The following is a 20142-nucleotide window of genomic DNA, read 5'->3' on the forward strand; positions in this document are numbered from 1 at the left end:
AACAATTAACTGACCACACCCTCCAAGACTCAAGATTGGTCAACACAGGTCAGTGTACTCTTTTAAGTGCGAATGGACACAGGTATCCGAGGAAGCAGGAAGCGAGACAGACACACATAAGCATGACGAGAGCGGAGGAGTGCGCACACACCTGACACAGAGTCGGACTGTGGAGCAGAGGCGACTCTACAGAGGATCTGCACAGGTTTAAGACGGAGCAGCAAGCGGCAGAGACGAGGCACCAGACCAGTGTGTGGACGCAGAGCTACTCTAAGCTAAATAAAAGTTAGCTACTCTAAGCTAAATAAAGGAAGGTGATCAAGCTAAGCTAGCCAGTGTGTGTGTGACACCCTCTGTTTGTGTGTACATGTAACTGAGGACAAATTCTTCTCCACAGTGACCGCAGCAGTCCGAGGGAGGAAGGGCAGCAGAACCATGTGGAGAAGAGATGCCAGGAGACTAAAATGAACAGTGGGAGGACAACTACACAAGGCCTACCCCTTCCTACCCCCCAAAAAGAGTAAATAAAAATGTCCCCCTCCTGAACAATTTAACATGCATTAAGGACATTCTGGAACTCTTTAAAGATGGCATTTATTGGGCATCCGGAGGAATTGGTAGAATTTCTTTGGACCTGTTCGTATTTCTCTCAGCCATTTTAAGTCTCCCATTTTAATTGTTATATTTTAACATTTTCAGTGACTGTCCAATCTCTGCATTTGTCAATGCTGCAATTTTACTGGTTCTATAAATTATTTAAAGCTATCCCTGGAGTCATCTTTTTAACAGGAACTATCTTATTGCCAGTAGGTAAGAAGCGCACATCATTGTGTGACATATTCATCACAGACGAACTCTAATTTGGCTTTCAACATAACTATACTCAGAGAGGGACCCATCAAGCCAGGTGAATTTAAGTCATTCATTAAAGGGAACTAATGTTTATTTCAACCTGGGCCCTATTTTCCGATCTACTCTTGTCTAAATGAATGATAGGATGTTCAATATTTGACATTTCTCCAGTACGAAGCTCAGACTGACCTGCCTGCAGCCTGTGAGCGTGCACTATATTAAATAATAGGGCACTCAGACAGCGTCAAACAACGTCAAAATACGTCCACTAAAAGTGCTTTTTTTTCACACAACACAAAAAAAAAACATTAGTTCCCCTTTAAGCTGAATACAGTTAAACACTTTAAAGCTCCAGCTTCTTACCCGACCTCAAATGGGTCACCTAAAAGATTGGTCTAAAATTTCAAAAAGCCTTTAGGCATATCATTACATCATTGTCTTGGTAATTTCTTGTTTAGTTACTAAAACATACCAAACACAACTACAAAGAAAACACCTGCAGAGCTGTTCTTGACAGACAGGTCCGTACAGAGTTGTCTTTAGTCAAACCAGAGCTATCTCAGCCTTTCCAAACAAAAACAATCAGATAAGAAGGGGAAACTCAGGTGTTTCTCTGAGGGTTGTACTTGTCAAAAAACTACGGTGGAGGAGAGAAATGGTTGCATGATGCTATTACGGATGTTGAGGTACTGTCACATACTGAATGTAAGTAGAATATATAAAAAAACATGTTCATCAGATTGATGATGGATGCAGAGAGAGAGAGAATGTGGCTCCAGAACAGACTGTAAGAAACACTAAAGGAGACTCAGATTACCATGCTGATCCAGGAGGGAAACTGACACTGCCACTGTTATCTGTAACCAGACATTGGAAGACTTTCAGAGCTCAGAGGAGGCTGACACAGCTAATGGTTTTGTATTGTTATCAGAGCCATCTGCGTCCATGGACTACATTCCAATTAAGAGATAAGATAAAATAAATTAATAGATTTTATTATTTAGATATTTTATAATATATTTTATGATTCATTGTCTGTTCTCATGGAAATTTGCAAAGAATAAGTGATAGTAGTTAATAATAATGATAACAATAATAATAATAATAATGGTAAGTAGTTACTGGATGAAAAACAGTATTAATGTTAGAACAACCCAATTTGCATGCTATTATTCAGGGGATATGTTGAAACTCTACATTTTATCAATACTGTGTTTAACATGCAGGGTTACTTGTGGTCCCTAAAGTTAACAAAAGTAGATCAGGAGCCAGAGCCTTCAGCTATCAGGCTCCTCTCCTGTGGAATCATCGTCCTGTTGCCGTCTGGGAGGCAGACACCGTCTCCACATTTAAGACTAGACTTAAGACTTTCCTCTTTGATAAAGCTTACAGTTAGGGCCGGCTCAGGCTTGCCCTGTACCAGTCCCTAGTTAGGCTGACTGAGGCCTAGTCTACCGGGGGACCTCCTATAATACACCGGGCACCTTCTCTCTCTCTCTCTCTCTCTCTCTCTCTCTCTGACACTCATGTCCAGTTACTGCATCTTGCTAACACTGCCATACTGCATGTCCCTAACTCGGCTTCTTCTCCGGAGCCTTTGTGCTCCACTGTCTCGCAGGTTAACTAATCACAGCGGTGCCTGGATAGTGTGACGTGTGTGGTTGTGCTGCTGCCGTGGTCCTGCCTGATGCCTCCTGCCGCTGTTATCATTAGTCATACTTCTACTTTTATTATACACATGATTATACACATTATAATATTATTCCTTTCATTAACATTGTTGTAAGCTACTGTCATTACTGTCTGTCTTGCATCTCTCTCTGTCTCTGTCTCTCTTTCTGTCTTATTCTGTCATACGGATTACCTGTCATACGGATTACTGTTAATTTATTTTGTTGATCTGTTCTGTACGACATCTATTGCACGTCTGTCTGTCCTGGAAGAGGGATCCCTCCTCAGTTGCTCTCCCTGAGGTTTCTACCATTTTTTTCCTCCATTAAAGGGTTTTTTTGGGGAAGTTTTTCCTTATCCGCTGCGAGGGTCCTAAGGACAGAGGGATGTCATATGCTGTAAAGCCCTGTGAGGCAAATTGTGATTTGTGATATTGGGCTTTATGAATAACACTGATTGATTGATTCAATCAATCAATCAATTGATTGAACATATGGTTAGGTTTAGGCTCTAAAACCACTTGGTTATGATCAGGAAAAGATTGTGGTTTGGCTTAAATACCCGGTGTGGGGACACAATCTCTGCTGGGAAAGCAGCGATGTCTCAGTACCACTTATTAGTGGTTTGCAGAAATGTACAATGCCAACATTTTTTTTCTGGTGACTGAGCTGGTTAAAAAGAGAGTCAGAGGAGCAGAGTGGTAAGTATAATGTGACTGTTGTACTAATGGAAGTATTGCTGTACAGGCGATTCCACCTCTACTCAATGTTTTACTATAGCCCCATTTCCCAGCGCACAAAAAACCCACTAACAACCATTAACAATACATTTGAATTTAATGGGAAAGGTTATGATCAAAATTCAGTCCTGGGACAAATTACTCTGCAGTAGTTATAAGAATTTATCAGCCCCAGCTCAGACCGACTCTGATAGACAGTGATGAAAATATGACATCCAGGAGGACTGCAGGGTTTATTTATGTCTTTTTAATAATGCGTAAATGATATATGATATAAACATGCTTTGGCCTGTCAGTGTTTGGAAAAAAAAGGTTGAGATAAATTACAGCCTTTAGTCAGCTTGAAGCCAGTCCCCCAGAGCCAGGCAACTGTGAACTGTGATAGAGAACACACGTCCATGTAGGCCTTTACAAATTATATTTTCTCATAGGCTATACACTTTTAATTGATTATTATACAGCTGAAAATGGTTTGTGATATTGGGCTTTATAAATAAAATTGAATTGAACTGAATTGAAAATACTTTGATGGCAGTCTGAAAATAAAAATCCACACTAATCAAACTTTGAATGTCTGATTTGATCGTAGCCTCTGCTTCCATCCACACTGATAAATGCTGAGGTTTGCATGGAAAGGAACATACACCCAGTTTTCTGTTGTCTGTTTGTTTTGTAAATGAGGGCCATTGTGTGTCATCTGCCCGGGTCGGGTGGTCTCTACGGCGGTGCTCGGCCATGTCTCTTTAGTGATAGCTAGTGTGTGTGTGCGCATGTATATATTTATGTATCTCTATGTGGGGTGGGAGGGTTGGGTTTTCTCTTTTCTGTAGGGATGCACCGAAATGAAAATTTGTGGCCGAAGCCGAAGCCGAATATTATTAAACGCTTGGCCGAATACCGAGTACCGAATACTGAATATCATTGTTTAGTTTTTCATTAGTTTTTGCAGATGAACTCCCTCCAGATTAGTGTTGTCACGGTACCAAAATTGGGACCCACTGTGCGATACCAATGAAAATATCATGGTTCTGAGTAGTATCATGATACCACAGCACAAATGAGGCAGATGTGCCTTTTGTCATTTATGAAAAGATAAATGACTTTTCTATAATACATCAATGATATTTCAATGGAATAAATTACTTACTGACTTATTCATACTTCAAAAACAGCATCAATAAGTGATTAACATAGGGGGGATCAAAATAAAATAAATAAATAAAATAAAAATCAACCAGCCACCGTCCTCCTCTGACAAGTCCCTTCATAAGTAACGAACAGTTCCTAAAGTGCGGTGAGGTTTGTGGACCGTTACCTGCCGTGCCGTGATGGACGGATCGCCACACTGCCGACATTTTATTCCGTCCGTCACGGCACGCTGTTTGATTGCGTTATCAAAACATGCCGCTATTATTCGGCCTTGCTTTTAACTTATATATTCGGTTACCGAATATTCGGTGCATCCCTACTTTTCTGTTTTGTTTTCTGTTTTGGTTCTTGGTTGTTTTTAACCTCTGTGAGGCACCTTACTGTTGTATGAAAAGTGCCATATAAATAAAGTTGATTTGATTTGATTTGATCTAGTCTTTGAGGGCATAAGATTCTTTATATGTCTTAACCCCCCCACTTCATTCAGGGTCTTGCTATACTTTTCATGTTTGTGTTAGAAAAAAAGATAAACAATTGAAACAAAGTACATTTGCATTTGTGCCAGACATCTGATGCTCAGTATTTCAGGGCCCATCGGGCAATCTACCAGTCCACCTCAGCCAGCCTCACTAAGTACATTATTTATCTCTTAAAGGACAACTTCGGTATTTTTCAACCTGGGCTCTATTTCCCCATGTGTATGTGTGCGTATGATTCATGGGTACCACTCGTTCTAAAATTGGTTCAGTATTGAGGCGCAAAATGAGCTAAAACGGTAACGGGGGCAAATGCGTCCCGAGGCCGCCCTCCCCCTCTCCAACACTGAGTGGAGTCAGCTGTCAGTCAGTCCAGCGCTGACTGACAGCTGACTCCACTCATTCACACTCACCACTGCCCCAAGGCCGCTACAATATGCTATCTACAGAGATAGCACTGGCGATCTGAACCAGTCAGTGGTGAAAAAAAGCACTTTTATACAGGACGCATTTGCCCCCATTACCATTTTAGCTCGTTTCGCGCCTCAATACTGAACCAATTTTAGAACAAGTGGTACCCATGAATCATACGCACACATACACATGGGGAAATAGGGCCCAGGTTGAAAAATACCGAAGTTGTCCTTTAACAATCAGCAATCCAAATTCTCTCAGAGCTTCCACTCAACTATCACTGCCTTGCAGGAGGCAGACATGGCCAAAGAGAGAAAGCCAGACATAAATCAAGACTGGGAAGATCCCAATGTAGAGGCTGCCCAAGGTTGGGAAAGGCAGCTTATCAACCTACAAGGGTCACCAGTGCCTTTAAATCGATGACTTACCATGTCAGTGCTGGGGGATGCAGAGTGGTGAGGTCTTGTGTGTGTGTTTTAGGGAGAGAACTGTAAGAGGACAAGGGAGAAGGGAGAGGGACGTCATGTAGTGATACTTTTAAATACTGCTCCTCACTAACCAGCAGAAATGGACCCACTACAACTTGCCTACTGTCCCAACAGATCTACAAAAAACGCCATAGAAACACATCCTCCACACCACCCTGTCCTATCTCACCTGGAAAAGAAAGGCAATTATGTGAGATTCCTGTTCACTGACTACAGTTCAGTGTTTAACACTATAGTTTCCTCCAGGCTGGTCATAAAGCTCAAGGAGCTGGGATTAAATACCTCACTGTGCATGTGGATCCTTGACTTCCTGAAAGGCAGACCCCAGGTGGTCAGGGTGTGTGGACACACCTCTTCCACCCTCATCTATAACACAGTAGCACCCCAGGGCCGCATTTTAAGTCCCCTGCTGTACTTCCTGTACACACACAACTCTGCAGCCACTTCAGACCTCAACACCATCATTAAGTTTGCTGACAAAACAGCCATGGAGGGCCTGATCACAGATAGCAATGAAGAGGCCTACCTGAAAGAAGTACAGGACCTGACCCGCTGGTGTCAGTAAAACAACCTACTCCTGAACGTCAGCAAAAAAAAAAAAAAGAAAAAAAAAAAAGAAAAAGATGATAGTGGATTTTGGGAAGAAGCAGCCAAGAAACTACACTCCCTTTAATGTCAATGGGTCCTCACTGGAGAGTGGATGATTTCAAATACCTTGGTGTCCATATCACTGAGGGCCTGACCTGGGCGCTGTACTCACTCGGTGGTGAGAAAAGCAAGGCAGAGACTTTTTTACTTGACACACCTGGGGAAATTCCAGATATCCCCTGCACCATCCAGATCATCCTTACGGGGAACATCACAGCCTGATAAAGAGTGGTTTGTACAGCTGAACACACTTTAGGTGCTGCTCTACCCTGCATAAAAGGTATGTTTATACCAGATACAGCAAAAATAAGGCCAGGAGAATCAGTAAAAATCCCAACCGGATAACCTTTTCTCTGTGTTGAGGTCTGGGAGAAGGTACTGGTTACACACTGCAAAAACTGAAATCTAAGTAAAATGAAATATCTTAGATCAAGGTGATATATGCTTATTTTTTGTCTGATAAGATAGAAAGCAGTTTTTATGTTAGACTTTTTCACTTGTTTTAAGTGCTTTAGTCCTTAATTATCTCAATAAGATATTACAGCTTGTTACTGAGATTGTATGACCTATTCTCAGTAAGTACATGCTTAAAACTAGAATATCAACAGTTACAAAGCTGTTTCATCAACACTTACAAGTATAAAACTGCTTTTTCCAAGTAGTAGTTTCTTATTTCAAGCGTGAAATAAGAAATCATGACTTTGACATAATTTTATCTCTTCACATAGAAAAAGCCAAATAGAATCAATTGTTTTATTATCAATGAAACAATACAAAATATGTAGTCATATACTATAACAGTTGGCACAGTACTGTAAATTGACACTTGATATTTAAACATTTAACATGTAACATTTTAAACAATTTCAAACAGAAATAGTTAATCATTATACATTTAGATAATTCACTGTATTGTATGTTTTCATCTGCTACAGACCTTCCTTAATTTGATCTCCCAAGGTCAAATTACAAGGCTACTAAAGCCAGTCATACCGTATCTGGGGAACACACAATGAGTTATTTTTAACTGTTGTACAATTCTATTACATCCCCAAGATGGTATTTTACCTGTACAATAGGGCTGTCAAAATTGCTCAAAAATGACGTTCAAATATTCCTTCTAAAATTAACTCATAGGTTCGAACCATTCAAATTTTTTTTTTCGCATTATGTCCACAAGAGGGCAAACTAATACAAGGAAACATACTTGTATATGTATTAATACAAGGAAACATAACTACCTGTAGGTATTTTTATTTCAACATAAACGTCTTTGAAAACATTTACGTACCTACACATTAAAACACATAAAACAATTATCTATAACGTTACGTTATAAACGACTGCGGACATCTCGCTCGCCCCCCCTCTCTGACCCATGGCCACACCGCCCATGTTAACCAATTGTGTCATCCACACCGGCTGTGCCGCGCCGCGCAGCTCCGTTTCGGCGTCTGGTCTATTTTCTGCGTGAGCCGCGAGCGAATGTGTCAAGCCAGGGGGTGACGGAGACAACAGCTGGGAGCAGAACCTCTTGTCGACCAGCAGCACTTCCACGGGCGGTGTGGCCCTGGCATTTATGCAGTGCGTTCAGTGCAGCGGTCCAGGCCAACGAACACTCGCAAAGAGGACAGCTGCGGTGGTGTTTTTTTTTCCTCCACAATCGAATATCAATTTTCACATTCGAAGGTCCATTTTTTTTTCAAATTCGAATTTAAATTCGAATTTAGAATATTCGTTGACAGCCCTACTGTACAAAGGTTTGGCTCTTGCTGCTAGTTGTGTAATACGAGGTAAAATCCACCAGCTTTTCAGCATCGACTAACTCTGTAGCCTGCGCAAGGTGTGGGACCTCAACTTGATATGCCATGACATTTCTATCAAAGTGTATAGTTTGAAATGGTTGGTATTCCAAACAATAATGTCTAGAATCAACAAGATATATGTTTTTCACCAGTCCAAATTCTGGCATATTACCATTCACTACTTTGGCAAGGATCATTGACTTCTGAGTTATGTATTTACTGCCATTTATCATAAGCCATTTGACTGAAACAGCATGGTTTACTTCATCATAACCTAGGAAGTCTCTCAGTTTTCCTTGTAAATACTGTAGATCTTTAATCTCACATACAGGTCCCATCTCCCTTTCATTTGAAAAGATTGGGTGTGATAAAGAGTCAACATTTTGGCAGCTTTCATATATCTGTTTCTGATTTATCAAAGACTTGCAAATGTTTTTAAAATTGAGCTTCGAAGCCCATTGTATAAAGAGGCAATGTTTAGATTCAAACCGCATACACATATGTCTAACCACTGGACCCAATGATTTAATCTGTGATGGCAAATGTATCGGATAATGCTGTTTAGGTGTAATATTGTGTTCTGGGAAAAGCTCCTTCCAATGCTTCATATGATTTTCAATTAGTGACTTCAATCTAGAAACAGTTGTAATGGTAAGAATAGGTGCAAACACTATCTGCATAATCTCTATTAGCTCATTTATCAGATGCACATATGCATTGTCCTCCATACTTCCCACAACAAATGGTAATATCCTTAGCAGGACAAGAATTTGGCCAGACGACTGTTTTAATTTACCATCACTTGACATTAATGTACTCAGTGAAATTGGGGATGGCTGATCTCTCACATCCAGAGGGGAATAAGGGAAACCCAGAATAGCAGAATTCACAGAGTCCAGGGCCCATATTCACAAAGATTCTCAGAGTCCTCTCAGAGAGCTCCTAACTTAGCCTAAAAATTCCTAGCAAGGAATCTTAGCTTAAGAGTGATTCAGGAAGTTTCTGAGAGCAACTCTGAGCAAGTAGGGGACAGAAACTTTTGTCTTAGTGAGGAGGTGTGGTTGACCCCGTTGCTAGGTATGACGCAGTCTTCTAAAAGCTGTGATTGGTTGTTACAAAAAGGAAAAAAAAAAACAAAGAAAACAAATGCGCTCCTAGTAATGAATGGACAGTGAAATCAACCGATCATAGAACTTAGACTGTATTAAGAAATGTGTAATCGTGAAAATAATTTTATGTCATGATGATGAAACTCAGCAAAATTAAATTAATTGTTACACAGCTTCAAAATGTTTGAACGTACCTCATTCACATGCCGATTATTATATTGATTTGCTTATCGTTATGTTGACTCGCCATGCTGGTAATTTTACTACTTAATCTATTTGATATCAACGGTGGACGCAGACTCAGCTGTCACCAATTAGTGATTGCTGGCCTCCTGGTAAAAAGCGGTTTGATTTGGCAGAATGATCAAAACAACGAATGAAATGGAGAAAAAAGAATGAGAAAGCCAAACTGGACAGAAGAGCAGTGCCTGCTGTTGGCACGTGGAGGAGAACAAGGGAGCAAATCACTGTCGTTCAATATACGGAGAATATCTCTCCTTCCTCTCTGTCTTTCCGCCATCTTCTCTGTTTAAGACACTCTTAGGCTTCTTAAAAGTCCTCCTCCCTCCTCTTAACAGTTTTTCACCTTAGGAGCTCTCTTAAGGCCTACGATACTTTGTGAATAACTTTTATCTTACCAAGGGAAAATTCTACGAAAAATCGTAGAATTCGAGGAATTCTAAGATTTTTCTTAGAATTTTCCCTTGGTAAGATAAAAGTTATTCACGTAATTCTAAGAAAAATCGTAGAATTCGAGGAATTCTAAGGTTTTTCTTAGAATGACGTCACTAAGAGCTACTTTTAGTCTTAGGATTCTTTGTGAATACGGGCCCAGATCTATCAGTCCTGACTGAACAAGATGGTGCAACACACTCTTGATTTCCAAAGGAGCTGTACCCTCCAGAATTACATGCATAATGTCTTGAGGAGTTTGTTGTATAATGTCAAAGGCAGGGAATTCGACTTATTTGCTCCTTCAATTGATTCCATATGTTGTTCTCAAGCTGTTGCGAAGGAAGTCTATATCTGCCTTTTCTATTTCATCAGTCTGTCTGATATGCCTCTTCGAGGTTCTTTTAGTAAATGCATCCTTGTTGAAGTGTGACTGCATGTCCTCAAAATAAATCAATAAATAAATTGGACACCATTAGATGTAGCTTCACAGCGTTCATAAGGTAGCTTCACCAACTTGTTCTGCATGCATCAGAAGTGGAATGAAGTTGATGCGGTCAAGTTTGTGTCATCAGTACATGTTAAAGTAAAAACTGGTCACTTCCTGTTACCACCGGGGGGCGCTTTGAGTAAGGTGGGATATTAATATATCTGGCCGTTCAGGACGGAGCCATCATCACATCCAGCAAGTTTGAAGCTGCTGAGATCAAGTATGTGGGCGTGAGGGTCGTTCGAAATTCGATGGCGAGAAAATGAAAAATCGCCAAAGTTTGTCATGCCCTAGCGGTCACGCCCCTTCACATAGAGTAAAGCTTTTAATAACTTTTGATCAGCATGTTCTCAGGATGATCTGTAGCCAATTTGAAGTCGATCGGACGAAATCCCTAGGAGGAGTTCGTTCAAACATGTCAAAAATTCAAATCAAAATGGCCGACTTCCTGTTGGGTTTACGACATGGGTCCAAGAGGATTTTTTGTGCGTTTTGGCATGTTCCATGAGCCCACCAATTTTCATGCATGTAGGTGACACCCACAGGCGGGGCTCGAGGCCCAAAATTTTCTAGGGGTCGCTATGTCGCCATTTGGCCCCGTCCACATACAACACTGCCGAAATATCAAATTTTTCGCCCGATCAAATGCATGTGCCAAATTTGGTGTGTTTTTTAATTTGGGAAAGGGGCCAAAGTGGGGATTATTTTCTCGTAAGAATAATAATAATAAATAATGATAACAATAATAATAATAATAATAATAATAAACAGCGTGATTTCAATAGGGTCCTCTCGGACGACTTCGTCGTCACTCGGGCCCTAATAAAAAGAAAATTAAGACTCATCATTCAGTGGAATACAGCCAGTTATACAATTTCATGGACCGGCGTAAAATAATGGCTCTGAAGATGTGAAACAAAGTATTAATAGTGATGAGAGAGATGCTTAGCTATTGTGATGCTTGATCAACCTTAAACAGCTAAGACAATGGACTAGATCAAAGCAGCTGATTAGTGGATATAAGAGTCCTGGATGATGGGGCAAACAAGTTGAGATACCGCCCCATGCAATGCTTTCATAAGAAGAAGAGATCTCTGTCATAGTCAGAGCAGAAAGGGCAGTAAAGAGGAAGTGTGGCTTCTCCAGCCACAGCTGGTCCTCTACTCACCTGATGTCGTGAAAAAGCAGTGGCTGAGTTTGCAGATTTTCTTAATATTTCACACACCAGCAAGTCTGTTACTGTTCTCATGTGACTGCAGTGAAAGAAAGAGGAGCTGAAGCACACACATTTCTACCCCCAGAGCCCACCTTGTTGGTTCAATACCAACCAGTCAATCAGCTAAGCAAAGGCAAAGTAACTCAGCACCACTGATGCACAGAGGAGAGGAAAAGCACCGACCCCACCCCCACTTCATCTTTTTCTTTTTTCTTTTTTTCAAACACCAGCAGCCATAGATTAAAGAAAAACAATAATAATAATCTTATCTTTATATTCCAGATTCCCTGGCCTTTTGTCAGTGTGCCGGGATTTGGCATCAGCCCGAATGGGATGTAAATTCCATATCTGTGAGTAGTTCAGATGAACGCTCGAAAGTCAAAGATGGAGGGAAAAACAGCTGAACAAATATGTTGAAACAAATTACCTCTGATCTGAATTAATTAAATGGAGAAGGACTTTCTCATCTAAGTGGTATTGATTATCTCATAAGGAGTCAGATTATTGTGTACTCCTCAGCTGCTGGAAGCTGCTGCTTTGGAAAACCTGCAGAATCAGTATTGATTGTGAATAATTAAGTACATGACAAGACTTTTTTGCAGAACACAGAAAAAAGAAGAGGTGAATGGATCAATTTCATGTGCTGAGTGCATTTTCACCAATTATCTTCACAAAACAGGCATTATCACAGAATGTTCTTTGTTCGGGATTTATCAAATCACAAGAAATCCAAGTTTTTACTAAAAGCAAGTGCCTTTTATGTGGCCTGTGGGGAGAAAATACATGGGGAGAAATGAGTAAAGGGCTTTCTTTGATAGTATTTTGGTCTTGGTACATCCAGCTGCAGAGCATTTGAAACACAGCTCTGGCAAATTTCTTAGCACAAAAGGATGTAATATATAAAACACCTGCCATCTTGTGACTGGGGGAAGAAGGGGGGCTCAGGAGGCCCCATTCTCTTTGTGGACCCCCTTATCACCGCCTGCAGGACCGATGCCATTAACCTGTGCCTCACTGGCTAACCAAGATTGGCTTTCTGATTTTACAGCTTAGTGAGAGACACACACACAGACGCGCACAGGGATAATAGTAATCAGTGGGATAGCCAAGCAAGCCCACAAAGTCAAACTGCCCAGAGCCCATGATACCTGATGTAACAGCAGAAACAATCTGTAGATTAGAGGCATAAAAAACACTGAAATTTAATGCGAAAAACATTGAAACCCTCAAGGTCATTATGTCGGTCTTCAGTATCCCTGTGAGATAACATGGCAGCTGGATTACTGCACAAAACAACAACAACAACAACAACAACAAATATGCTTTTATCAAGATGGACTGGTGCAGCTCTCCAAATGTGAAAGAACATCAAGATGGATGACAGCAGTGTCAAAGGCTTTAAAGGAATGTCTTACCTTCACTGCAGAAGCGGCCCTTGTATTCAGTTTTGGAGCAGTCACAGACCGGTCCTCCATCCACCACTGAGCATGTTCCGCCATTCTCACACGGGTTAACGGTGCACCACCCTTCTGACTCCAAGGGCACCTTAAGGCTTCCCAGGAACAGAGGCTGTGAGATGCCATATTTGAGGTCTGTAATTGTGCCCCTGAAGGGCTGCATGTTTCGCACCGTAGGCAGTGTGAGTGCACCATTGCGGATATCCTGAGGCACTCCACCCAGGAACAGATCACTGACTATTTTCATGAACAGACGCTGAGGCCGCACCTCATCTGCTTTGGCCTGGCCATCCAGTACCAGCACTGTGTGTAGGTTATACCTGCTCAGAGTGGCAAAGTGCCAGCTGCCGTCATTCACCTGTCTGTCAGACACAATTGTGGTCTCAGCACAGTCGATGCTGAAACGCAGCTGCAATTGGCCCTCCATTACTGCTAGCTGCAAAAAGTCACAGTAGCCTCCATCATCAAAGTACAGCAGCAGCGCCTCCGAGGCCTCCGTCTTGAACTGAAAGCTGAGGTCACCACGGGTGCTGGCGTCCCAGCGGAGGTAGCGTGCCCACTGACCTGGTGTGCCTAAAAATTCCAGTCCCATACATGTGCTGAAGAACACTTGCAGCCTGATAGAAAAACCTATAAGATCCATAGCTGCGATGAAGTTATTAATCCAACAAGGTGTCTGAGGGGAGTTAAATCAGAGTGAAATCTTAGGATGGTCAAACTGAGTTTCAGGGATCCAAAGTTTTTTTCTGCAGTATTTGCAGGGATATATTCTGATAAATATTTCTTATAAAAATATGTTTTCAAAGGGATAAGGGCAGTGGCAGGAAAACAGTCTTTGAGGTTAACAGTCTTAGGGTCAGTGTGTTCACATCAGGAAATTGTCCAGTAGTTGCAGGGCAGTGGTTGTATGGAGGTATTTTTGTGCTCCTTCTAAGGGTTAAAGAGAGGACCAGCAGAGGGAAAGAGGAGGAGGAGGAGGAGGAGGAGGAGGTGATGTTTAGATACGTTTTTTGTACACTTCAGAACAGCTGCTATCAAGACTCATGGTGCAAGGTCTGATGGAGTGAACTTCTCTGGCTATCAGGGTGAGTAGAACTTCCTCCTTCATGTTGTCTGCTGGGAAATAGAGCTGACAAGGAATCCACTGGTCTCTCTCAGGTCCATCACTGTCTGAAAAAGAGAGATCGAGGATTATAAATGGTCCACCAGCATTGATTTTACTACTGCTAATTCTACAGTGTACATCCTGGGGGACTTTACTGCATCTAAACCCCATGATAGAAGCACATGACATGCATGTGTATAATCTAAAGAGGTTACATGGGTCAAGGTGCCCAGAAGCATCAGTACTGTTGCTACAGTGACCTGCGGTAACTAAGCATAGTCAGTGGCAGAGAATAACCAAGCACTATCCCTCAAGTAGGCTACTGACCTGAAGTATAAGTATTCTGGGGTTCAAATTATATATTTATATTAAAATGATCCTATTTCATCAATTAATATATTTGTATATCCAAAGGCTTAATCTGAAAATGTAGTTTAGTAGAAATATATAATATAAATGAATTCAGGTAAACTACAGGTACCTCACTTAGGTATATCAACAGCAACTCACAGCCCACTGCCAAGACTTTGGTTAGGGAGTAAATAATGAGCCTTTTGTTGAAATGAAGAAGAGCATAAAGAATACTACAATTCGCCTATTAATATCCACCAATGTAAAATGTAAACTCCCCTCAGGTTCCCTACATCCCCAAAGTCCCACGAAAAAATAATAATGACGTTACCTCAATGCCATCGGAGGCAGCAATTGATGGATGGTACTATTAGCATAAATTACATGAAGGGTTTTGTTGTAATGAAGACAATGTGTGTCTTTTATATCACATATTGAGCTTGCAGTTGCTTACAGAGAGGAGTTTGCCTTTATTTTAGTTGCAGTCACCAATTCTAATTAAAAGTGCTGCATTTTCCCCCTCCTCCACAAAGGTTGTTTGGAGTTATCGGTCATCTGCTGGATAAATTAGCCTCATTATTCTCATGGCAGTGCATGACTATCAGTCAGCCAGGCAGACTGACTTTATCTGATGACTAGCCTAGAGAGACAGCTTCCTGCTGAATCCTGTTAAATACTAAGAGGCACAGAGAAACACAAGCAGATACTGATGCAATATATTTGTTGTTGAAATAAAATCAACTTTGGTGATCATTTCTGAGTTCTCTATTACATTACACAGTCATTTGACCAATTGTGTATAAATATTGATTAGTGCAGCTTTAATCTAAGTGATTTAGTTGCCTAAACCTAACATCATGTGAAATATGACCCCTGCTTTCTGTTGTTTGATGCTTTTAAAAAATGACGTCCAACCCAATTACCACCCCGACTATAGGGAAAGGAACATAATACATTCTAAATGAACATTGACAGTTAGTTCATCTAACCCTGGCATCAATTACATTTTCTACAACACATACAAAATTTAACACATTAAGTATCACTTCAGTACTATATACAAGTAATTTTAGGTGACAGGGTTGCATCTTTAAAATCATTTTGTCCATCCTTGATACAAGCAAATCTTACTAAAATGAATAAAAATAAATAAATAAAGTGAGCTGAAATTATTTCACCCCTTTTTAACAGGCAGTGGTGGAGCAAAGTTTTGCTACCCCATACTTATTCTTTTTCAAAATAAACTTATCATCATACAGTCCCTACAATCAGGTGACCATATTTAATCCTTTAAACTCTGCAAGAGAAATGATCCAAGAGTGCCTACATTGGTATTTTTGCAAGTTCTGACGTCATTTCTTGGAGTATCTTTAAATGCTTCATATCCCTGAAATCTGTACAGTTGGAATTAAACGATTACATAATTCAATAAACCATATAATTGATAGAAGTATTGAAAAAAATCTGACTTTTTTTCCTCAAAAAATAACAAAATAACATACACAGAACATGTTGATCCAAATGATTTCTAAATGTAGAAACACAAGCTAAATATTTCTCAACACTCCATATGCTATTATGTGCATTATTTAGTTTTTGAGATATGCTCATTTTTATGAGCAGAGTGAGTGAATGAGCAGAGTTTTTGATGATATAAATCATCAAATAAATGTTTTTAGAAATTAGACAGCCATAATTTGTTGGTATTTCTATAACTTTTTTGCTGCTATCATTTATTGTAATTGTGTGTAGTTTGGATATGGCAGAATGAACTTTGATCATTGTTATATGTATATTTTGATGAATGATGTGTCTCTTTGTATCTAATATGTCTGTTTTTAACTTAAAATGTAAACATACCCCTATCAGCCTACTTACAAAGGGAATCTGTTATATTTGCTGTAGAAATATTTAGAAAAATGTATTTATTTGTAATCGATTCACTATATTATGTATTTCCCTTTAGACATGTGGGTTACTTTAGACTGATGTCACACAGAGAGCTTTGATTTTTGCTGTCTCTGTTCGTTGTGTGTTTCAATAACCCAATGATGATTTTGTCTCTATGTGTGCACGTGGAAATGAGATTGGTTGTGGAGAAACGACCACTCCCTATTTAAGATGGCTCCTCATGAACAAAAAACTGTTTGCCTGATGAAGGTCTAGTACCGAAATGTTGCAAATAAATTATATATTGTAAGCTGGGCGGCATGGTGATGTGGTGGTTAGCACTGTCGCCTCACAGCAAGAGGGTTTCCGGTTCGATCCTGGGTGTGGGAGCTCTTCTGTGTGGAGTTTGCATGTTCTCCCCATGTCAGCGTGGGTTTTCTCCGGGTACTCTGGCTTCCTCCGACAGTCCAAAGGTATGCAGATTGGGGATAGGTTAATTGGTGACTCTAAATTCTCCGTAGGTGTGAATGTGAGTGTGAATGGTTGTCTGTCTCTACATGTCAGCCCTGTGATAGTCTGGCGACCTGTCCAGGGTGTACCCTGCCTCTTGCCCAATGTCAGCTGGGATAGGCTCCAGCCCCCCCGCGACCCTCAAGGGGGTAAGCGGTTAGAAAATGGATGGATGGATGGATGGAAGTTAGACAGTGTGTGGGAGTCTTTGTTTCCTTTGTTCTATGAACAGAGTGCAAAAGCATTATGAGAGATTCATCACTGATTCCTCTGGCATCACTGTGCAGTTTTGTACAGTGCTGCACCACACGTAATGTAGCGGAATGACATCATTACGTATGTTCAATGTGATGACATGGAAGACAGAAGCTGGAGTTTTCTGCTGCAAAAAGAATATATATACAAGCTTTTGTGCTGTTTGTTTTAGATCAATATATACAGGATTAGGCAAACAACAACCTCCTGTGGCCATTATATAGAATAGAATAGAATAGAAAGCCTTTATTGTCAGTGCACAGGAACAAAGGATGCTACATGTACAACGAATTTGCTGGGGCTAATTCTAAGGTGCAGACAAGAAATGTAGATAATAAAATGCTGTTTGCATAGCAAAAAACATTTAACATCTACGCAGGACTGTTGCGTACACAACACAATAAATAACACACAATATAAAATTAGTAGCATGCAATGTAAAGTAAGTAGTATAAATATTAAGTAACAGGTGAGGATTTTCCCATATGCATAGTTGTGTGGATTTTACAGAGACCACATTTGCAGTACTGCACCATGTGTGATGGTGGTATGGTACAGGTCTGTGTGTGTGTGAGTAAGTGTGGGGTGAGTAGAGTGGGTGAGGGGGGGTTGTGTGTGTGTGTTTGTATGTGTGTGTTCAGTGTAGTGATGGCTTGTGGAAAGAAGCTGTCTCTGAGCCTGTTTGTCCTGGTTCTGATGGACCTGAAACGCCTGCCTGAGGGCAGCAGGATGTGAAGCAGGATGTGTGCTGTCTCTGATGATTCCCTCAGCTCTGCTGAGGCAGCGGGATGTATAAATGTCCTTCAGAGAGGGGAGGGGGCAGCCGATGATCTTTTGCGCCATCCTGACCACTCTCTGGACCCTCTTCTGGTCTGCCTCGGTGCAGTGCGTGAACCCTACTGAGATACAGTATGTTAAAATGCTCTCTATGGTTGAGCGGTAGAAGGTCACCAGCAACTTCTCAGTGACGTTGTTCTTCCTGAGCACTCTCAGAATGTTTAGCTGCTGTGCCTTCTTGATGACAGCTGTGGTGTTTGCAGTCCAGGATAGTACAGCAGAGATCGTGGTGCCCAGAAAAGTGAAGGTGTGGACCCTCTCTATGCAGTCGCAGTCAGCACACACCCTTGTGAGGAGCCCATACTCAGTGTCCGGGTGGAGGAGAGGTGGGGTCCAAGTTTCACTGTCTGGGGCCGGTTTGTAAGAAAGTCCTTAATCCAGGAGCAGGTGGGTGGGGGCGACCCAGGTCAGACAGTTTGCTGACCATTATGGCAAAATACTGATGTAATTAAGGCAAAGTAACACATTTGTACCACATGTAAGGTAATATAATGACACAATGATGCAGAAAACACAGGGCCTGGCTTTGAGCTGCAAAAAGAACAAATGCCTGAGCTATTATAGTTCTTATTTTAGATTGATTTAAACACAATCATGCACACACCAATCTCCCAAAGATGTCCACAGGATGTCCATTTTTAAAAGGTTAAGCAGCCTATATCGATGGTAATTTGACAAATTGACAAAGAAAAGTCATAATTTAAAGCAGGAAGCAGCATTGAGTGGGTCCAAGCAGATTTTAAGTATCTGGATGCTTGATTGTTATTTTCTTAACAAGAGGCACAATTCTTGATATTCTTTAAAATTATTGATTGTGGTCATCTCTTTATGCTGATGCTCTGTTGAGGTACATAAATCTACTTTCAGAAACATTTGATGTTTCATTTGACTTTTTTCCTTCTGTGAAGACGTGTTTCACATGACTACATCTGTATTGAGTTTTTATTTTCTTCAAGATCTGGAATCCCATGTCCAATACTTTATACACAAATGTTGCTACTATGTGAGCAGTGTTAAAACTCATATTGAAAAAAAAAAAACAAAGATTCCGACCATGTGCAGTATGGCAAAAGCTTGAACTCTCAACCTTTGCATTCAAACACAACCACCTTACCACTCAACTACTGAGCAAATGAGTACCAAACATGAAAAATATCGAGGGACATGCCTAGGAGTTTTGACAGGATGAATTATGAACTCTATGAAGTTCTGTTTACTTGAGTGGAATATATACTTTTTGTAGGATTTTACACTCATGGCATGTAAACTTCAAACCAGAAGAACTGATGACAGATGGGCAGAAACCAGCGGATGCATCTGCCCAGGTGCTGGTAGTTTTCTGACAGCTTCTCCAACCCTGCCCACTAGCTCCAATGCCAGGAAGCCAAACCAACCTCTCAAGCAGAGGGCAGAGAGAGGAATGTCACAAATCTTTAAAAAAAAAAAAAAAAGCACAACAATATAACTGTTTGGAATACAATTCTGAAAAATTCACGAATTAACCTTCCTCTGTCTGGTGTGTTGTCAAAGAATTTGCTAGAAATTTGTTCAAAACTTGTCGAGACTCCACTGTCTGGAGATTCAAATCCTGGATCTTTGTATACCCAGATAATGTGGCTTACTCACTGCTCCACCAGGAAGGCATGCCTTTACACACACCTTCTCACAACTTGAGGCAACAATATCACGTGGAGAACTGCTTTTTTTGTTTGTTTTATCTTTTTAAGCTTAAAACAGTTAAAACAGTTGAAGTGTTGGTGATAAAATTAAAAAAGAAAACAGGTGTCAGGTGTAGTGCCAAATAGTTTGGTGACTTTTGGTTAAAAAAAAGATGAAATAGACAATTCTAAAAAAAAAAGTCACACATTATTCTGCTAGTTTCAGGTGCATTGCCAAATATTTTGGTGACTTTTGGTTAAAAATAAGATGAAATAGAAAATGGTGTCAACCTGAACACCATTTGAAATGATGATTGACATCGAGTACACAAACACTGTCAGTGTCAATT

The 20142-nt window shown here is 40.6% G+C and overlaps 1 protein-coding gene across 17 annotated transcripts in view; it reads right to left on the reverse strand.

Annotated features, from left to right (window-relative positions):
* The window catches only part of nrxn3a (neurexin 3a), a 651034-nt gene that overhangs the window by 552105 nt on the left and 78787 nt on the right, over positions 1 to 20142 (reverse strand). For 15 of the 17 annotated variants that reach the window (XR_013493311.1, XR_013493310.1, XR_013493309.1 and 12 more), the window contains one exon: positions 13145 to 14356. Coding sequence is in view for 12 of the 17 variants with exons in the window: in XM_078174850.1 (XP_078030976.1) it covers positions 13145 to 13829 (685 nt within the window). In the remaining 5 variants the exon portion in view is untranslated. The remainder of the gene's footprint in view (positions 1 to 13144; positions 14357 to 20142) is intronic. The other 2 variants (XM_078174845.1, XM_078174847.1) reach the window with 1 other exon arrangement.

Source organism: Epinephelus lanceolatus, chromosome 15, assembly GCF_041903045.1.
Source record: "Epinephelus lanceolatus isolate andai-2023 chromosome 15, ASM4190304v1, whole genome shotgun sequence".
Lineage (NCBI taxonomy): Eukaryota > Metazoa > Chordata > Actinopteri > Perciformes > Serranidae > Epinephelus > Epinephelus lanceolatus.